The sequence below is a fragment of the Rhinolophus hipposideros genome (genome assembly GCF_964194185.1).
Source record: "Rhinolophus hipposideros genome assembly, chromosome: 5".
Classification (NCBI taxonomy): domain Eukaryota; kingdom Metazoa; phylum Chordata; class Mammalia; order Chiroptera; family Rhinolophidae; genus Rhinolophus; species Rhinolophus hipposideros.
Genome location: NC_138051.1, coordinates 98,191,238 through 98,212,605, shown reverse-complemented (window position 1 = coordinate 98,212,605; position 21,368 = coordinate 98,191,238). Strand labels below are relative to the sequence as shown.

The following is a 21,368-nucleotide window of genomic DNA, read 5'->3' as shown; positions in this document are numbered from 1 at the left end:
GTCAGTCCCTGCCATTCCCGAAGGGAAAGCAGGAACTTGCTCTCTGAATAGCCGTAGGTGCACACAGCTCAATGCTATGCTGGCCTCAACTATTCCTGGCTTCTAATGAGACCAAGAATTTATTTTTCAATGGACGTGTTCAGTTGCTTGAATTATTTTTAGAAAATGATTAGTAAACTTTCCAGTCCCTCATTGTCAAATCAAAATTTCCTACTGTGGCATTTGAAAAACCACAAAAACAAACAAACAACTCTTTGTAAATATCTTTTAAGGAAATATTTACCCAGCACATTTACCAAAGCCACACGATTTAAAAGATAAAACAGATCTGGAGTTTGCACAATGCAGATTCTTTTTGGGAATTCTTAATAAAACTCAGATGTGCACAGAAGGGGCCAAGTTTTTAAGAGTTGCCAAGATCTCGACAGCTTTCGGGTCAGGGTGAACTTCCAAGCTCACCCTGAATTCAGAGGCGCCCACAGTCCACACTGCATCTCCCACAGACGCACACGGCTGTCATTGCAACCACTCGGCCTTATCTCCAAGGTATTATCACCCAATTAGCATAATCTTCTGATAAGAAGCACTAAGAGCTTAAATTAGAAGACAGAACCCACGGCAGTGGTTTCTAAGATTGTTAATTGACCGTGGACTTGACCTGTTATAGATGTGAGAAGCGCCTGCATCTTTTCTACCAAAGGTATCTTTTAGGAATAAAACTGAAAAAAGAGTTTAAGCTTCCTTTACAGGACTGAATCAGGATGGACTTACAAACTTGGAATTTTTACAGCCTGTGGGTTGGAGTCGAATGCTGCTAAATGACCGAGCCTTCTCCTTACATGAACGTTTGAGGGGGAGAAAGGGTGTAGCCTGTGAAGCTGAAATTCCTTCCTAAGCTTTGCTCAATATAGAGGATAAAATTAAAGCACGATGTTTAGAAAAACAGAATAAGGTAAATTAGGTAGATCTCACATACACAATACATTCTTAAACATAAAACGTCAAAATTTGCTTTCATTAGTAAGATATTGCTATAAGTCTCAGATATTTATCATAATCTATCATACGCTAGCCTGAAAGGAAAATTCAAAATTAGGAGTAAGTGTATTTCCTGAAACCAGAAAGAAAACAGTTCCTATTTCTGGCGTTAGGGAAATATTAAAAACAGTTTAGATGAATCAATAAAATTACAACTTTCCACCCACTCTGTCTGCTGACAAACTTAAACAGTCCACTAACATGAACTTTAACATGGCAGGAGAGAATACCAGAAATATGAAGTGCTCCATATGGAAAGTCCGAAAAGCTTCCAATTCAACGTGGCTGGTACTAAACAAATTCTCGAGAACTACTTCTGACTGCGTAAGAGCGCTGGGAGTCCAAGTTATCATTTTCTACCTGGACAATACCGGTGCGAGCTGTGACTACAGCTGCCCCCCCAAATGACTGCTGGATTAGCACCCCAGTGACCTCGGGACAGGTCCACACGCCCACAAGAGCTCCTAGCCTGTGTGCATATTACGGATCTTCTGATTCATCTCTGGGGAAAAGAGGTAACAAAGGATCTGAGCAGCAGGATCAGCGGATAAGATGTCCCTTACCTTTCACTGTTCTTCTTGCCACTAGAAGAACTGCTGGTCGACCCCGTGCGATTCCGGTTGCCTTTGGAATCCCCATAGCTTTCCCTTCGACCTCCAGGAGACACGCGTTCAGAAGAGCTGGTCCTCTTGATGGTACTGAAAGCGACATGTAAATGACAATGAAACCCTCAACGGAGTGCTTTTATTCTATTGCTGAGTGTAAAAACATATACACAAAAGGCCCCATTTCTGTATGCATATTTAAAAGACAGATTGGTTCTAAAGCCTAAGTACAGACATCAAAAAGGTCACTTGGCCAATAATCCCTCTGCTCACTGCCTTTGTGACTGTGACAGTTCAGAGTCATAGAGGAAACTGAAAGGGAAGGCCCCCAGTAGATCCAGGGGCTGAGGGAAGTGACCCTGCCCTAGAGGCTTCAGGCCAGACCAGTGGCTGTGGTCCTCAACCAGAGGACCTTGCCTGCCCCAGGATATCTGGTAATGCCTGGAGACATTTTGGGTTGTCACAACTGGGGCAAGAGGGCTGCTCCTGGCATCCAGTGTGCAGAGGCCAGGGACGCTGCTCAACTCCCCACCATGTCTGGGACCACCCCCACCCCCCCAAGAGAACAGCCAGCCTCAAATGTCAGCAGTGCTGAACTGAAGAACTCTGGTCGCCACAGATAGGTAATGGCAGAAATACTTCACGCTATGGAAGATGCTGTGTTTGGTGGTGGTGCCCATGTAAGTGCTTAACTTCCTTTTGTGAAACTGGAGGGGCCAGAGCGGCTAGAAGACAGGAGAGGTGTCGGGGAGACTCCCTGGAGACTGAATTTCTGGGAGAGAGAAAACGAGTGGCTTGGATGTGTTGTGAGTACACAGTGGGGAAGTGTCCGCCCCAGGAAAGGGGCGTCCTATGCAGAGGTAATGCTCAGGCGTGGGGTAGGTCAGAGCCCGGACAGGGGTACACTGACGGCTCTGCTCTTGGAGATGTGACTACATTACAGGTATCCATGCCGAGCTTTAAAATCTTGGTCATGAGGGTATACATTCCTTGAGATCTTGTCTCATTTATCATTCTGCTACACTTTGCAGAGCCTGGTATAGGAGCTTGATAAATGTTTATTAAATGAAAGGATAAAATAAATGAGCAAGTAAATGGGAATGCCATGCTTTTTGACCTGGTCACAGGAAGAGACATGAGGTGCTTCAATTTGGCACCTGCTTTGGAAGAAAGATAGGAGGGTGCAGGACGGCCATGCCGGTCCACGGCTGGCGCTGTGGGAGGAGCACTGACTTGGGTGGGTCTAGATGTACAGGGAGGTGGGGGTGGGTGCAACCTGTGCGGTGGCGGCTGGAGACAGGAGCTGTCCAGGTGGCAGTTGCTGAACCACAGACGTGGAGGGAATTACCATGTGAGGAAGGAGACAGGCATGAGACCAGGGTAACAGTAAATGTTTACAAAACTGCCACGAGGGCCTGACGGAGCAGAGTAAGACCCAGAGAGACTGGGGAAGGAAGAAACGAGGAGCGTGGTGGGCAGAGACAAGAGAAAATGTGGCAGGACTGGCTAGGGGCCGGGTACACAGGGAGGGGGGAGGAGACCGCCATTAAGAAGTCTCAGGTGGCTTCAGTGTGCACAGCTCCAGGGGAGGGTGGGAGATGGAACCAAGTTTCCATCAGGAATCCATGGCAGCCCACGCACTTGAGACAGTGAGACCCACTGCCCCTGGGCTGACTTGCAGTGCCCTCGTTTCTCTCATAATTCAGTAACACAAGGTGTGACGTCTCGCCCTGAGGAGGCTCCCGCTGCCTCCTGGGGCCGCCTTCTCAGCAGCCATCCACTCTCTGCTTTTCATTCTCATTTCCTGCTAGGCTAGTCCTTCCTGCAGGCCTACGTCAGTCCTTCTTCCTTTGTAAGTTCCAATCCTCCAGTAGATAATCTGTTAGCCTGGTTTGAAAACACCGCACGGTGTGTCGGCCTTTGAAAACCCACTCACCCTCTGAGTGAGCAAACATAAATAAAACGACCATAAATGTCAGGGTCTGAATACACTTTCTGCACAGCCCTGTTTTTGGTAACTAAGGAAGCTTTGAATTTACAGCACCAGAGTCTTCCAGCTGGGATCTGCATGGGCGTGCCTTTAAGGACAAAATGGGAATTTTTAGAACACTCAATTTGGGGACAAGAAAATTACAGGTCTTAGGGGAGCATTCCATTTTTGAAATTTGGGATGGAAATCTAAAAATTATAGAAACCTTTGTGCTTCAAGTTCAAGATCTTCCAAAGATGAAAAACACCAAACTAATTTAACTTAGTGGGTCATTCTCTGCCAAGTATCTAGTACGAGGCGCCTCGGCACACAGCGCCAGCAGCTGGCAGCCACGGGAGAGTGGCTCTCCAGGGCCTTGCGGGAGTTCATGGCAAGTTCATGGCAATCTAAAGACTTGTATAAAACACGCTTAAAGAGCGGAAGAACCGTGACCATTAGTCAGTGATAGCAAATATTAACCAACTTTCTGATAACTAACAGACAACCTGGTAGCTGCAAGAGGTAATAGGAGATATTCATGATGGAAACCTTAGCGGCAGCCATTACTTAATGTATATTAACATCTCTGCATTTTACACACATCACTTAATTTAAGCCTCACAAAACTCATTGCCACAGTATCATTACCCCATTTTACAGAGGAGGAAACAAAGTCAGGCATAAAGCAACTCGGTGGAGGTTACTTCAGCTCTCGCTGTGTCTACTGAGACTCCTAGTTAAGACCACCTGCAATTTATGAAACCCTGAAGCACAGTTTTGAGGACCTGTGAAACATCTGAAAATCCAACAAATGCCAATAATTAATACAGTTACATCACCTGAGACCTGATAAACGGGAGACATTGCATAAGATCTCTAAGTTACTGTGTTAAAAGGGAGGTGAAGGTACCGGGCAAGCAGCTAGGGTTACCAAGTAATTCTAAGTACCCCTCACCTGGACGTTGATCTAGTCAGTTTGCCTACATTGAGAAGACTCACAGACGTGCTTAATCTACGTATAAGAGGCACAGAAACAAAGCAGAATAAACATGAGTGCAATCATAAAAGCGTGGAAAAATATTTTGGCAAGCTTCAATACATTACAGAACGCACACCACACATTGAAACGGAAAAACACTGTGGTTTGCATATATCGTCTTGAACATAATCCATCACAGCTCTTTCAAGCTATGTGTCATTCACACATCTGCATGAAAATGTAAAGTTTTGGTTGTTTTTAACTCTACCATTGTTGTATACATAGAAAAACCAAGGTATTTCCTTTTGAGGGCCAAGAGCTCTTATGAATTGAAGAGGATTTCCTGGGACTCAGAGTGAAGGAGAGAAAACAAAGCTTGAAGACAAGGCATTTGCAGGAACAAGGGCAGCCAGAGGGAGTCATACTGTATACTCACTGCGGGAAGCCTCCTTAAATAACCAACGGGGAATATCAAAGAACTTATGTTCCCTCTGGACAGCAAGTGACAAACGGTGCTCTTTACGTTACAAGTGGTAGAAGTACTGGCTTGTGAGAGACTGCAACAATGCAGCACACTTTTTAGTGCTTAAGGCAAGTACAGTATTTCTGGTGTAGAAATGCACAGATACCGTCATTTCTTCTTTTCTCTTCTGCTCTCTAACCCCCTCCCGAACCCAAAACCTTCTGTGTTCCGAAAATACAATGCCTCTGCATTTTACGTTACACATGCATTCAATGGTTTTTGCCAATTTTAACTAAATTTTATTAGACGTAATGAAATTTCTGCCACGGAAACTGGTGACCAGAAGTGGCAATCTGTCTTCTTATGGTTAGATAACTATAAGCATAAATAAACTATGATTATATCTTTTGTTATATGACTTGGAATCAAGAGTTGGTTTTCCAAAATGATCCCAAACTTTTACAATAAAAAAAAAAAACAAAAACAGAAATCCGACAAGTAGCTAATATGTGTGACCCAAAATTTTCTGATGATGTCATGACAACCAGGGTGACTAACACTAGAGTAAAACAATTATTCACTCAACAAACACTTAACTAGGCATTGACCATGTACTACGCACCATGCTGAGCCCTGACAAGTCAACATGGGACCAGAACTCACCTAGCTTTTGTCCTGCTCGTTACGAGATCATTCTGACAGATAGAGATCACGTGTGTCAATTAAGCAATGTTCTTATCTTTCACTGCCTAAAGACGTATCTTTGTGGCAAGACCCAAGTCATTTCTGAAGAAGGCTGGTGGTTTTAGAGAATCTGCCAGGTCAAACAAAATTTCTTTTGCTACCATATGAAGCCAACCAACTACCTGAGTCCAGAGAGACCAGCTGCACTTTTGATAAAAGGATAGGTGCCAATTGATCTTCCCCTGTTCACAGCAGAGTATTTCCACCTCTATTCCACTACTGAGAACAGACCCAAAGCATGAGTTTAACACCTACATTTCAATGAATCTCAGTGATAAAAATATTAGAAATAATAATAAAAACTAAGAGCAGATTTTGTTTCTCTGTTCTTTAAATTCTGTATATGTCCAGCGCTGACTTTGGTGCATCAACAAATGCCGTGTTTCTAACAATTGCAAACTATTTTTCCAAAGGACTGTCAACTATTTATTTGGAAAGGAGATGTTGACCATCCTTATCCTACCCTGGGAGCAGAGCGTTTTTAAAATCATGTTCTCTTTTTGTACCAGTTTTGTTCTTTTGATCTCTCTTCTCAGCAGCTCTGCCCTATTGTAAAACTCCACATAGGAGTGGAAAGAATGAGTGATTGTTTCTGTGTTGAGCCAGTGGAAGTGTTATTCTATTGTCAGCTTCAGCACCCCCACTGGGCAAGGTATGACCTACACTTGTCTTCCCCAGATTCTCTGCCGTTTTCCCTTTGACTAATGGAAACAAAGCTTTTCCCAAGGATTCCAAAGCCAGCCCCCAATCGAAATCTTAATTGGCAACACAAAGCACAACCAGTGGGTGCTGGACAATTTCCAAAGGGGATTTTGTTCTTAAGCACTAGGCTGAAAAACGCCAAAGAAAAGAAAACAAACACATATCTATCCACATACTGCAGATGCCCCAACTCAGTTAATTTAGAACTCCGAATACAGAAAAAGTTCTACATGATTGTAAACGTATTTGAAATAGCTTAGAAGTGATTTTCATTCTAATATTCACAATACCCAGCTTCTTTCTGTTTCCAAAATTCTCTCCTAATGAGAGACCTAAAAGGACTTACCATGGAGTAACAATCAGATGTTACTGTTTGGGTTTCCAACTTCCAAAAATTCACATCCATGGAAACCCATAAAAGCCACAGGGAAAAAAAAATAAGTAAATCACTACACTCTACACGGGAAACCAAGAGTCTTGAACACTTAATCTAGAAAACCATGTATTTCTAATTTCTAATTGGCAGCTACAGAATACCTTATCAGATTTTTCACTTTTATTTTTGTTTGCTCTGAATTTTTTTTCTCTTTATTTAAGTTCCAAAGAGGGATGAATTATAAAACTCTATTTTCTTCAAGAATAAAGGGAAAGAATCTAAGTTTTCATTAACTATTTCCCACTTTAAAAGGTCAATCTTGAAATTAAACAACTCACTCTTAAAAAATTTATTTTTAAGTAATTTATTTCAATAGAAATATTTCTTTTTTTTTTTTTTTTTAAAGATTTTATTGGGGAAGGGGAACAGAACTTTATTGGGGAACAGTGTGTACTTCCAGGCCTTTTTTCCAAGTCAAGTTGTTGTCCTTTCAATCTCAGTTGTGGAGGGTGCAGCTCAGCTCCAGGTCCAGTTGCCATTGTTAGTTGCAGGGGGCACAGTCCACTGTCCCTTGTGGGACTCAAGGAGTTGAACTGGCAACATTGTGGTTGAGAGCCCACTGGCCCATGTGGGAATCGAACCGGCAGCCTTTGGAGTTAGGAGCATGGAGCTCCAACCTCCTGAGCCACCGGGCCAGCCCTCAATAGAAATATTTCAAAAAACTGTACTTAAATTCATTCTAAGTTTGCTTATGCAGACACAGTGACATCTCAATTCATATTTGCATATTAAAAAGAAATAAAAAGTGAGAGAGAAACCAAGCTGCACGTCACTCGAGGAGGTCATAGTGCAACCCAGTGCTTCATTATTAGAGTTCCTCAAGTTAACTGGGATAAAGGATAAAAATGGTGGGCCGGCCCGGTGGCTCAGGCGGTTAGAGCTCCGTGCTCCTGACTCCAAAGGCTGACGGTTCGATTCCCACATGGGCCAGTGGGCTCTCAACCACAAGGTTGCCAGTTCAATTCCTCAAGTCCCTCAAGGGATGGTGGGCAGCGCCCCCTGCAACTAAGATTGAACACAGCACATTGAGCTGAGCTACCGCTGAGCTCCTGGATGGCTCAGTTGGTTGGAGCGCATCCTCTCCACCACAAGGTTGCTGGTTTGATTCCTCGAGTCCCGCAAGGGATGGCGGGCTGTGCCCGCTGCAACTAGCAACAGCAAATGGACCTGAAGCTGAGCTGCGCCCTCCACAACTAAGACTGAAAGGACAACAATTTGACTTGGAAAAAAAAGTCCTGGAAGTACACACTGTACCCCAATAAAATCTTCAAAAAAAAAAAAAAAGAAGAAAAATGGCTTGTGTTTTCCTGTATATTATCGTCATTGGATATTTATCCCTACAAATGTTTATCTTCTTTAGATTACATTCTGAACAAGTTGCCCTCCTCCCCCACACACATATACACTTTGGTAGGCTGTAAAACAATGAATTTGTCAATATTCAAAGTGTAGAAACTCTTGAGAGTCTGGAGACTTATTAGCAGCTACTCTGTCAGACCTAATAAGTCAATAATTATTGGACTATATTTGTGAATAGTTCTAATAGGTGATATCTTCAGGGGAAACAATATTTTGAACAATTCATTCTTACTTAACCAATGGGTCAAAGAAGAAACCCCCAGAGAATTTAGAAAATATCTGGAGATAAATGAAAATGAAAATAAAACACTAAAACTATGGGATGAAAAGAAAGCATACTAAGAGGGAAGTTCATAGCTGTAAACACATTAAAAAGAGAAAAAAGGCTCAAATCAACTACCTAACTTTATACCTCAGAAAACTAGAAAAAGAAAAACAAACTAAACCAAAAGTTAGCAGAAGTAAGGCGATAATAAAGATTATAGTGAGATAAATGAAATATAAAACAGAAAAATAACAGCAAAAATATCAATGAAACCAAGAGTTTTTTTAAGATCAACAAAATTGACAAATCCTCAACTAGACTAAGAAAAAAGAGAAAAGACTAAACTAAAATTAGAAATGAAAGAGGTGACATTACAACTGATGACATTACAACAGAAATAAAAAGGATTATAAGAGACAACTATGAACAAATATATGCCAACAAATTGGATAATCTAGAGGAAATGGGTAAATTTCCAGATACATACAACCTACCAAGACTGAATCATAAACAGATAAAAAGTCTGAACAGATCTATAACTAGAAGGAAATTGAAGCAGTAATCACAAAATCTCCCAACAAAGAAAAGATCAGGACCAGAAGGCATCACCAGAGAATTCTATCAAACATTTAAAGAATTAATACCAATCCTCTTCAAACTCTCCCAAAGAACTGAAGCAGGGAGCACTTCCAATCTCATTCTCTGAGGCCAGCATTACTCTGATACCAAAACGAGACAAAGACACAAGAAAAATTCAGACCAGTATCCCTGATGAACATTAACGCAAAAATCCTCAACAAAATACTTCCAAACTGAATTGAACAGTACATTCAAAGAATTATACACCACGACCAAGTGGGATCCACCCTTGGAAGGCAAGGATGGTTGAACATATGAAAATCAATATAATACACCACATTAACAGAATGAAGGAAAACATCACGATTGTCTTGATTGAGGCAGAAAAAGCACTTGACAACATTTAACATCCTTTCATGTTAAAAACACTCAACAAACTAGAAATAGAAGGAAAGTACTATAACATAATAAAAGCCATATATGAAAAGGCCACAGCTAACATGATATTACACAGTGAAAGACTGAAAGCTTTTCCTCTAAGATCAGGAACAAAGCAAGGACACTCACTCTCTCACCACTACTATTCATAATACTGGAAGTCCTAGTCAGTGCAATTAGACAAGAGAAAACAATAAAAAGTATCCAAATTAGAAAGGGAGAAGTAAAATTATCTCTGTTTGCAGATGACATTATCTTATATGTAGAAAATGCTAAAGGTTCCATACACAAAAATTTAAAACTAATAAACAATTTCCATAAAGTTGCAGGATACAAAAATCAACACACAAAAATCAGTTGTATTTCTACACATTAACAATAACTAATCCAAAAACGAAATTAAGAAAGCATTCCTATTTGCTATAACATCGAAAAGGATAAAGTACTTACCATGTTTCCCCAAAAATAAGTCCTACCCCGAAAATAAGCCCCAGTTAAGATCGTCAGCCAGACAGATGCATTCAGTACCATGTTTCACCAAAAATAAGACCTAGCCTGACAATCAGCTCTAATGCGTCTTTTGGAGCAAAAACTAATATAAAACCTGGTCTTATTTTACTATACTAATTACTTTTTGCTCCAAAAGACGCATTAGAGCTGATTGTCTGGCTAGGTCTTATTTTCGGGGAAACATGGAATGTTACGACAATGTTCCAGAAGAAGATGACATGACTGTATTTGAATAAATGTAGATTGTTGTACGTGAAAAAATAAGACCTCCCCTGAAAATACGCCCTAATGCGTCTTTTGGAGCAAAAATTAATATGAGGCCCGGTCTTATTTTTGGGGAAACACCGAAGGAAGAAACTTAACCAAAGATGTGAAAGACTTGTACACAGAAAACTATAAAACATTGCTAAATGCAACAAGGGGTTAACATTCAAAATATATCAGGAACTTCTACAATTCAACAACAACAAAATGAATAAACCAATTCAAAATTGGCAAAGAACTTGAACATTTCTCCACAGAAGATATACAAGATGCTCAATATCACTAATTAGAAGAGAAATGCAAATCAAAACCATGATATCACCTTATACCCATCAGGATGGCCACTATCAAAAGAACAGATAACAAGTGTTGGCAAGGATAACGAGAAATGAGAACCCTATGCACCGCTAGTGGAAATGTAAAATGGTGCAGCCACTAAGGAAAACGTTATAATAAATTCCTCAAAAAAATAAAAATAGAATTACTATATGACCCAGGAATCTCACTTCTGGGTATTTATCCAAAAGAATTCAAAGGAGGATCTCAAAGAGATATCTGCAGCATTATTCATAATAGCCAAGAGGTGGAAGCCACCCAAAAGTGGCAGACAAATGAATAAAGAAAATGTGGTCTATACACACAATAGAATATTACGCCATCTGAAAAAAGAAGGAAATCCTGTCACATGCTACAATATGGATGAACCTTGAGGATATTAGGCTAAGTAAAAGAAGCCAGCCACGTGCTTCCCCAGTGGTGTGGCGGTAGGACTCTCGCCTGCCAAGCGCGCAACCCAAGGTTCGATTCCCAACCAGGGAAACGGTCGCCTTTTCACTCCCGCCATTGCGTGCGAGTTACCTCTTCATTTCAAATATATGGTGATGGAAGGAGAACTGACTCTGGGTGGTGAACACACAATGGGATTTATAGATGATGTAATACAGAATTGTACACCTGAAATCTATGTAAATTTACTAACAATTGTCACCCCAATAAATTAAAAAAAAAAAAAGCCAGCCACAAAAGGACAAACACTGTATGACTGCATTCATGAGAAGTATCTAATGCAGTCAAAAGTCACAGAAACAGAAAGGGGAAAGGTGGTTACCAAGGGTGGGGGTAGGGGGAGGAATTAACATGTACTGGGTATAGAGTTTCAGTTTTGTAAGATGAAAAAGTTCTAGACATGTGCTCTACAACAATGTGAATATACTTAACACTACTGAACTGTACACCTAACATGGTTACGATGATAAATTTAGTGTTAAGTGGTTTTTACAATAAAAAGGAAATCACAGATGGCAACCCGAATCTTTACAAAAAAATCAGTCTTCTCAATCTTCTAACATCTAGATTAAATGATAGTCCATATCTAACGCTGCCAATTAAGAATTCATAAGTCATTTCATGTTTATTTAAATAAATAAATGATTCAAACGAGTATTAAATATATAGGGAAATGAAGCAAAGGATTTCATTGTGACATTCTAAAAAGCCCTGCCAAAAAACCAATTTTCTTAAAATTCACAAACAATAAGTACACGAAACTCTATCCGGTGAAGCACAATGAAAATTTGCTTGAAGGATAGGCCAGTATGCTTGAACACTATATATTTAAAAGATGGGATCGCTACATTTTCATTCTGAGTCAAACTCAGCATAAATCTAACTCTTACAAGCCCACTGGTACGCCCAGCACCCCACACAGCATATTCGCACCCCAGGTCCCCAGCACTCGTCAGGCAGTTAGTATTTTAATGAACTCGACAAGTTCTTGTAACAAGCCCCACGAGGCAGTATTGCCGAAGAATTTCTTTAAGGCTTTCCATCAGGTTATTTAATTTTTCAGAGACTAAAAATTTAGAAAAGTGGCCTGGCATACAAATTATAAAATTGTAATATGACAATTATAAAATTATTTAAAAAGTTAACAGCAAACTATGCTCTATCAGACAGATGACAATATCTAGAACTCCACTGCTAGGCACAGTTTAAAAGCTATCCAAATTTTATAGATAAAAATTTAAGGTTGGTGTGGTCATCTGAATTTAACTACGTGTCACGTAAGAACTTGGGAACAGCATACTCCTTTTTGCATAAGTTATACTCTCACTTGTTTTTCAAAAGGGAGCTTTAAGTAAAAATACAAAACAGCACACTGTAGCTTTAGCTAATGAGATTTCAAAAATAATATGATTAAATTTTAAAAAGTAAAACAAGGAACCTACATGGTTCCTCTTATGGTAACTTATCAAAGACCGTAATTTTTACCTCAGATGAAAACTTGTACAGTGTCATATTAAAAAAATACTTATTTTTAAGTCTGAGATGGAACTGCTTTTAGACTCATTTAAGGCCGTTGGTGCCTACCTTTTGGTTGTTGCCAGCACAGCGGTTTCTTTCCTGGTCCCAGAGGGGGACGGTAGGGAGCCACTAGGCTTCTTTGGTAACACGGTGCCATTGTTGACAGTGGCTCTTAGAGGCAGGGTCTGCACCAGCGGTCTTGCTGTGAAACAAGCAGAAAAGGAAATCAAAACTTGCCCCTTTATCAAGGTAACTCTTTAAGATATGTACAAAGGAGGGACAGCCAGATGGCTCAGTTGGTTAGAGCATGAGCTCTGAACAACAGGGTTGTTGGTTCAATTCCCACATGGGCCAGTGAGCTGCACCCTCCACAACTAGACTGGAGACAACAAGCTACCGCTGAACTCCCAGAGGGGCGGCTGGATGGCTCAGTTGGTTAGAGCGCGAGCTCTCAACAACAAGGTTGCTGGTTCAATTCCCACCTGGGATGGTGGGCTGTGCCCCCGGCAACTAAGATTGAAAATGGTGACTGGACTTGGAGCTGAGCTGCGCCCTCAACAACTAGGTTGAAGGACAATGACTTGGAGCTGATGGGCCTTGGAGAAACATACTGTTCCCCAATATTCCCCAATAAAATTTTAAAAAAAGAAAAGAAAATGCCAGAAGAACTGACAAAGGTGCAAAGACAATTCAATGTTGATTTTCAACAAATGGTGCTGGAACATTAAATCTAGACACCAACTTCACATCCTATACAGAAATGAACTCAAAAGGGGCCACAGACCTAAGAGTAAAATCCCAAACTATAAAACTAGATGACAACAGAGGATAAAAGCCGTGTGATGGCTTTTTAGATACAACACCAAAAGCACAATCCATAAGAGAGAAAATTGACGGCTTGGACTTCGTTAAAATTATAAAATTTTTTGCTCTGCTTAAAACATTGTTTAGAGGATGCAAAGCCAAGTCATAGGCTAGGAGAAATATTTGCAAATCACATAGCTGATAAAGGATTTGTATACAGAATATAAAAAGAACTCTAAAAACAGTAAGAAAACAAACAGCCCAATCAAAAAAAATAGGCAAAAGATCTGAACAGACCCTTCACCAAAGAAGACATACAGATGGCAAATAAGCATATGAAAGGATGTTAAACATCTTTTGTCATTAGGGAAATGCAAATTAGGATAATAATGAGGTATCTCTCTACACCTATTAGGATGGCTAAAATCCAAAAAACAAACAAAATACCGACTGACTGCCGGTGGGGTGCTGAGCCACAGGAACTCTCATTCACTGCTGGTGGGAGTGGAAAATGGTGTGGCCGCTTTGGAAGACTGGCAGTTGCTAACTATATAGTCTTACTGTCCAATCCAGTAATTGGGTGACACTAGGTATTTACCACTGATTGGAAAATTTATGTCTCTATAAAACCTGCATTTAATATTTATAGCAGCTTTATTCGTAATCGTTAAAAACTGGCAGCAACCAAGCTGCCCTTCCATCAGTGAGGGGATAAACAAACTGTGGTCCATCCAGACAGTGGAATCTGAGTCAGCAAAAAAGGCAACGAAGCAACCGTCACAGCAAGCTGGATGAATCTGACACCCACGGTGACGAGTGAAAGGAGCTAGCCTGAAAGGCTACACACGGTATGGTTTCATTTATATGACATTCTGTAACAGGCAAAACTGTACAGACAAAAAGTGGCCAGTGGTTGCCAGAAGTTGTGTGTGTGTTAAACATGTGAAGGACAAAAGATTTTTTTAGGGTGGTCAAACTATTCTGTACGCTGTATTGGTAGATAGGGGACATTATGCATTTGTCCAAACCTACAGACTCATATAGCCCAAAGGGTGAACTTTATGCAAATAAAAATCAATTTGGAGATGGGGGAACCGCAGGATGGAATGCAGACTGTGACAAAAGAATCTCACTTATTACAAATAAATATATGACATAATCTTGTGGAAGGGGGTGGAGAGGAAAGGTGCTGACTTAAGTAATTTTGGAAATAAGTAGAGACTGTAAGAGTACAAAAGGGACTGCACAGAGGACTGTATTCCAGTTAGTAAAGTTGTTTCTCACTGGGGCATTGGTTCACAATTCTGAAACCACTATACGTGAACACTGGGATTGAACCATGAGGTAAATGCATGGAGGACGGTGGGAGCCAGTCTTCTAACTGTTGGAGAGGGAGGTTACAGACAAGTAATGGAGAGGCTCGAATGAACCAGGTGGTCCTGGAGCACACCAGGAGACAGCAGGATAAAGCCATGTTTAGCTTGACATAGCTAAGCCATGTTTAGCTTGACATAGCTACAGACACAAAAATCATAGATACATACGAGTATGTATACCTGGGTTAGTATAAACACACACGTGTTTTCTAGTTCTGTCTGCTGACGGCACCTAAAGACACCCAGTGCCCAAACCTTGGTTTCTATCCATTCCACAGGAAAAGGAACCAGGACTCCTTGGGGAATTGCCTGAATCTAGAGCTGGGCAGGGAATATATGACACAAGCCTGGTGTATCTTGTAGTGTCAGAAAGTAAGGACGTGTTCAGGAAAACAAGGAAACCCAAAGGCCCTATACTGATGAGGGAATGTCAAAGGGACACGGGAGCCAACCAGTGGCCAGGGCTGGAACAATTTGAACAACAAAACAAATAAAGTAGCATTGGATTACTTGTCTTAAGTATTAAAATAAATATCCACGAGTCCTTACTGATATAAATGACTAAGTAACTAAATGGAAGAGCCGAGATCAATCTCCCATGCAGAATAATTTATGTACATACTTTGTCCTCGAGGAGACGGAGGACAGCCCCCCACTCCTCAAGTGTGGGCTGTGTAGTGACTTCGCTCTGAACAGTACAGTATGGAAGTCGGGGGAGACTAACTACAGTGGAGAAACCGACAAGCTCTACCTCAGCCAGGTAACCAAGGTCACCATCAACAGTGACAAGTCATGTTGACAGCACGTACTGGAAATAGCACTTTACCTCTGTGCTCTTCCTCTGCGAAACCCATAACCTAACTCCACCCTTGAGGAAAACATCAGACAAACCCAAATTGAAAGACAGTTAATAAACTGTCTAATCAGTATTCCTCACAACTGTCATCAAAAACAAGAAAAACCTGAGAAGTTGTCGGTCTAGAGGAACCTAAGGAGGCATGATGACTGCATATAATCCTGGATGGATCCTGGAAGAAAACAAGGACTTCAGGGATTACACTAAGAAAATCCAAATAAGTGTGACTTTAATTAATAATAATGTATCAATTCTGGTCCATTAGTTGTGACAAATGTGGCACACTAATGTAAGATATTAATAAAAAGGGAAACAGTGAAGAGTATATGGGAACTGCCTGTACTATCCTTGCAACTTTTCTGTAAATCAAGAACTATTCTAAAATTTAAAAATATATATATTTAAAAATGCTAGCAGAATTTAATTTTGTTCACCACAGAATTAAATCTGCCTCAATTTAGGCTCTTAAAAACATTACTCATGACAAAACTACATAGAATGCCAAATTTTTAATACACTGCAACTTTTCAGTCCCTTAAGTGAGCGCCAGTCTTCCTTCTTTTTTAATGTGACAAAAAGTGGAAAATGCCACTGTCCACCCCCTTTGGCCAGAGGACGACACCTTCTGCACTCTTGCCTGAGCACCTACTCCAGCCATGGGCTTGCCCACTGCTGTACATCACAGTCCTCAGTGGAAACCCCACAGCTGCAACACCAAGAGCCTTATGTTTTGCACACTCAGTCTGCCCTCCTCGCCAATGTCCTCTCTTCCGGGGCAGAACGCTTTTCCTCACCATCTTCACCTCACTTCTACCTTCCCTCTCTACTTCACCCATCATTTCACTTTCTGTTCTGCTTTTTCTTTAAATGCACATACCAGATTACACAGTGTTCCCCTCCCCGAATTCATGTCTACCCAGAACCTCAGAACGGGACCTTATTTGGAAAGAGGGTCTTTGCAGATGGAATCAGTTCAGATGAGGTCACCCTGGATCAGCATGGACCGTAAGTCCAACAACCAGTAGTATCCTTAATAAGAAGGCCACGTGAAAACATTGCGGAGAGGGCCGTGTGACGATGGGATGGTGGCAGAGACTGGAGTGATGCTTGTATAAGCCAAGGAACACCAAGGACAGCCGCAGCCGCCAGGAGCCGGGAGAGAGGCCTCGCTCGGAGCCTCCGGAAGGAACTAACCCTGCCGACTCTTTGATTTCAGCCCAGGGACACTGATTTCAGAGTTCTGGCCTTCAGAACTGTGTGAGAATAAATTTCTGTTGTCTTCAGCCTCCTGGCTTGTGGACATTTCTTACGGCAATCCCAGGAAATGAATGCAGTACATGTATTGGCTTGTCTACGCTTCCATTCACACTATTACTGCCCGTCCATCCCATCTCTCCTGCAGCACAGCTCCTAGAACCGAGCGTTGGTCTCCAGATACATTCTGTGGGCTGCATGCAGGCGAATCTCCTTGCAGACCCCTCTCTTCACATCCCTCATCGATCTCCACAGCTCCCGACAGCCTGATGCTCCATGTTCAGGTCACCAGAACCAACAGAAAATGGAAATGCTGAAGTAATGACAGCAGCTACAGCGGCTACTGAGCGGCAGCAACAGGAAACGCACTGCTTCCCGCAACTGGGACCAACACACCTGGCGCGACTCCCAGCCTGCCACCAAGCCTCCGGAAGGGACAGGAGAGGGCACCGTTCCCGACCCCAAGTCACTGCATGTCTGTCCACACTGTTTGCTAGTTACAATATTGTTCATATAACCCTCAGGAACCTGGCCTCATTCTCTCTATCCAATTTTATTTTTCCCATCATGCACCCAACTCTTCAGTGCCCCCCGACAAACAACAAAACCCCCACCTCCTTAGTTTGTTTCTGTCAGCGGCTTTCCGATCTGAGCGTGCAGCGGTCCCCTGGAGGGCACAGATGGCTGGGCCTCGCCCCCGCGTCCAGAGCCGGAGGCCCTGCATCTCTAACAAGTTTCCAGCCATGCTGCTGCTACTCCGGGGACCACACTTGGAGAACCAGTGGTTCATGCATTCTCGTCCCTGGTGGCCCGTCTCTGAACCTCCATTACATAGCAGTTTATACTGTTACACTGTTGTGTCAGGTGGGCCAGTCTTACCTGGCCAGTTAGAGTGGGTGGGGGACATCTGTGCTGCGGTGGGGTCACTAGACCTCTCTCCCCACCCTCTCTGAGTGGGATGCACTCCACACCTGGCTCCAGAGGTGGGCAGCTCACGCTCCCTGCTGTCTCCTGGGCCGGGAGCAGAACAGCTGTCAACCTCCTCTGTCTGAGGGGCCGAGAGGAGGCAGCAGCGACCTTGAATGTAAGTCAGAGCAGCTGCTTTGGGAGCAGCAGCTACACCCGGTGCAGGGACTCCACATGGAAGGAGTCCAGGGAGTAAACACTCTGACCTCACTCTCTGCCCTCTTCCCAACCCTCGGCTGGGGCTCCCCTCTGCTCACGCCGCAACGGCAGGTGGACAGCAAGTGGACCTGTCTGTGCTATTCATACAAGTCAGCCTCCAGGCAGGGAGCAAATGGAAGCTACCTGGCACCCAGCACCTCTCCAGTGCCTGGCCCAGGACCCTGACCCCCCCAGCCACACACACGTGCGCATGCCCCTAACCAGGCTGGGCGAGCCTCCCTATGCTCCTCCAGTCCATGTCTTGGCTGCTCTCCTCCTCTGCCCATCCTTACATCCTCACCGTGGAGTACTACACAGCTGTGTAAGAGGAACGCAGAAGGTCTCTATACCCTATGGGGAAAAGAGCAAAGTATGGAACAGAGAGTACACATGTTACCTCTTACCTACTGTGCCAGAAAGCTCAAGACCTACAGCAGATTTAAACTGCTGACTCTTACATGTTTCAAAAGATTTTGAAATTATCAGAATGCACATGAATCAAGTTTTAATATATTGTTTGACAAGTAGGGAAGGCTGTCCATGTTACCATGTGTATTTATTTAAATTCTCAGGCATGGGTCTAGTAGTACAAGAATCCTGAACACTGAAAATTCAATGTACTGGAAACATATATGGGGAAAAAAGACATTAATGAACGCATTGCAAAAGGTCATTTATTAACATCCCAAATTTCCGTCAACTGATGAATAAATAAAGTGTGTTGTGCAGTCATACAACAGAATATTATTCGGCCACAAAAAGGAAAGGGATACTGATACACGCTATGTGTGACATGGATGAACCTTGAAGACATGATGCTAAGTGAGAAGAGACAGGGGCAAAAGACCATGCACCGCATGATTCCATTTATATGAAATGTCCAGAACAGGCACACATATAGAGACAGGAGATGAATGGTTACCAGGGAGGGCAGTGGGAGGGGGCAAGGGGAAATGACTGCTAATGTGTATGGGGTATCTTTTGGGGTGATGAAATGTTCTAAAATTTGATAGTGGGGATGGCTGTACAACTTTCCGAACATATTAAAACCAATGAATTGTACACTTTAAAGGGGTGAATTTTATGTTATGTGACTTATAATAAGTATTTCAATAATGCTGCTATAAAAAAAGCCATCTATTAGAAAATCTGAATGTTGACTTGAAATTAAGGAATTATTAATTTTTAATGTGATAATGGTACTATGAATTTTTAAAAAGAGAAGTCTTACATTTTAGAAATACATACTGACAATATTTATAGATAAAATAAATTGATGTCTTAGAGTTGCCTTAAAATAATCCTAATGGGCTGAGGGGTAGCCAGTGGGGGTGGGGGTGGAGAGGAATAATAAATAAAACAAAATTGACTACATGGTGATAAATAATGAAGCCAGGTCAAAAAAAATAAAAGGTGTTTTCCTTTTGACTTTTACAGACATTCGATCATTTTTCATAATACAAAGTTGAAAAACAATCTTTCTTAGTCTCTGAAAAATTGACTACATCTACTAAACCGTTTCTATAAATCACTAAAGAGAGCCTATCTAAACTGGGGAGGGCAATTAATGAGACAAATGGAAGAAACGATAGTGTGCTCTGTCTAAAAGAAAGCAAAAGTTATTTTCTGTAATTAAATGATTTGTAAAGCAAAACGTAAGGAGAAAGCTGAGTAGACAGAAGGAAAAGAAAACTGCTCTCTAAAGCTGGTTAAGTAGGACAAAGAATTAAGTTAATTATTCATTAATTTCATTCACTGCAAAGAGGTTCAATTTTTAAAATTAGTTAGCTGTACCTACCTAATAAAATTTGTGAAGGAACCGTAACAGAGTATTTCGCACAATTAGGTGTTGAATATGATTTATTGGATTGGGGATACTTTGCAAATCAAATTAAACCTTGAGAAAAGAACTCTCATTTCTAGTTATATAGTTATTCATTTCTTAAATGTCTGATTTGTCTTGAATGATGCTAATTTAAATAATATTGCTAAGAGGCGTGCAGAGCAAAGCAACATAGATGCCAGAAAGAATCCATCCAACATGTCCAGCCAGGTGTTGGGGCCCAGTCCCAGACGTTCCTGAACTAGCTGTAATCTGGGGCAAATTATTCAATCTCCTATAGACTGCTTTCTCATCTGTAAAACGGACATAATTACACCTACCTCAAAGAATTGTGCAAGGTGAAATGAGCTGATATAGTCAAAATAGCTACTGCAAAGTCCAGCACCTAGCCAACTAATAAATGGTAGCTACAGTATTATTTTAAATAGCAAGGTTAAGTGTTAATGCAGCTGAGGCGACATTATTAAAGATAATTCATAATCTGCTTGCAACAGAAGTTGCATGAGTTAAATCCTGTGACCAGGCTTCGACGTGCTCAAACGGCAGGACTGACTTGCTCATCAGCATGTCAGCTTTAGGTGCTATTTATTAATTCTCTGATCTGTTCACGGCTGGGGCTGTTAATATGACCAATACAAAAAGTGTGCAAAGGTATGTTCAAGTTTCACAAAAGACAAGCTGCTGAATTACAGTGTGAATACACAAGCAGAATTAAAATGAGAAAAAGGACTACCTGCTGCTTAATGCCCAACAAAACAGACAACCCAGAGGCACGGGGCGATGACTATATTTTAACCCACATTTTACATTTAAAATCCTGTGACACTCCTGGCGCTGAAATGGAAATCAGCCATGCATGTGTACAATGGATCTATTATTAATTTAACTCCAAACCATGACTCCTGTCTCATTGAGAACACACGTGAGCCAACTCCAGCGCTGGTGTTTGCTGTAAGCCCTGCTGCTGATCTCAGTACAGTGAAGATCCGATTCAGTGGTAAGAAAGGACTCATTTTTAAAACATAAATGTCTTCTGCTTATTAAGGAATACGCACCAAAGAACACTTCGAACCCAACTAAAAGTATAAAAAAGAAAAACATACTTATACCACTCCAAAAAAAACAAAAACAAAAACAACCAATAACTCTCTTGGTATATCTCTTTCCAATCTTTGCATAGATTTTGTCTAATTAGTTGGAATTATACAGTATATACAGTTTTATATCCCGCTTAGACTCTTAATGTAGCACATAAGCATGTCCCTGTGTTACCAATAACAGACATTTTTAAGGGTTGCACAACATTCAAGCGTATGAGGTGCCGTAGTTTTCTGGCCATGCCCCTACACTTGCTTTTCCTCTAATGTTTCTTATCCAGTTTTTCCCCATAATGAACTTCTTTATTCATCAAGCGTT

The 21,368-nt window shown here is 41.6% G+C and overlaps 1 protein-coding gene across 5 annotated transcripts in view; it reads right to left on the bottom strand.

Moving 5' to 3' along the window:
• Window positions 1-21,368, bottom strand: part of EML1 (EMAP like 1) — a 163,043-nt gene that overhangs the window by 43,553 nt on the left and 98,122 nt on the right. For all 5 annotated transcript variants that reach the window (XM_081050117.1, XM_081050119.1, XM_081050116.1 and 2 more), the window contains 2 exons: window positions 12,722-12,857; window positions 1,602-1,736 (listed from right to left, as the gene is read on the bottom strand). In XM_081050117.1, the coding sequence (XP_080906243.1) occupies window positions 1,602-1,736; window positions 12,722-12,857 (271 nt within the window). The remainder of the gene's footprint in view (window positions 1-1,601; window positions 1,737-12,721; window positions 12,858-21,368) is intronic.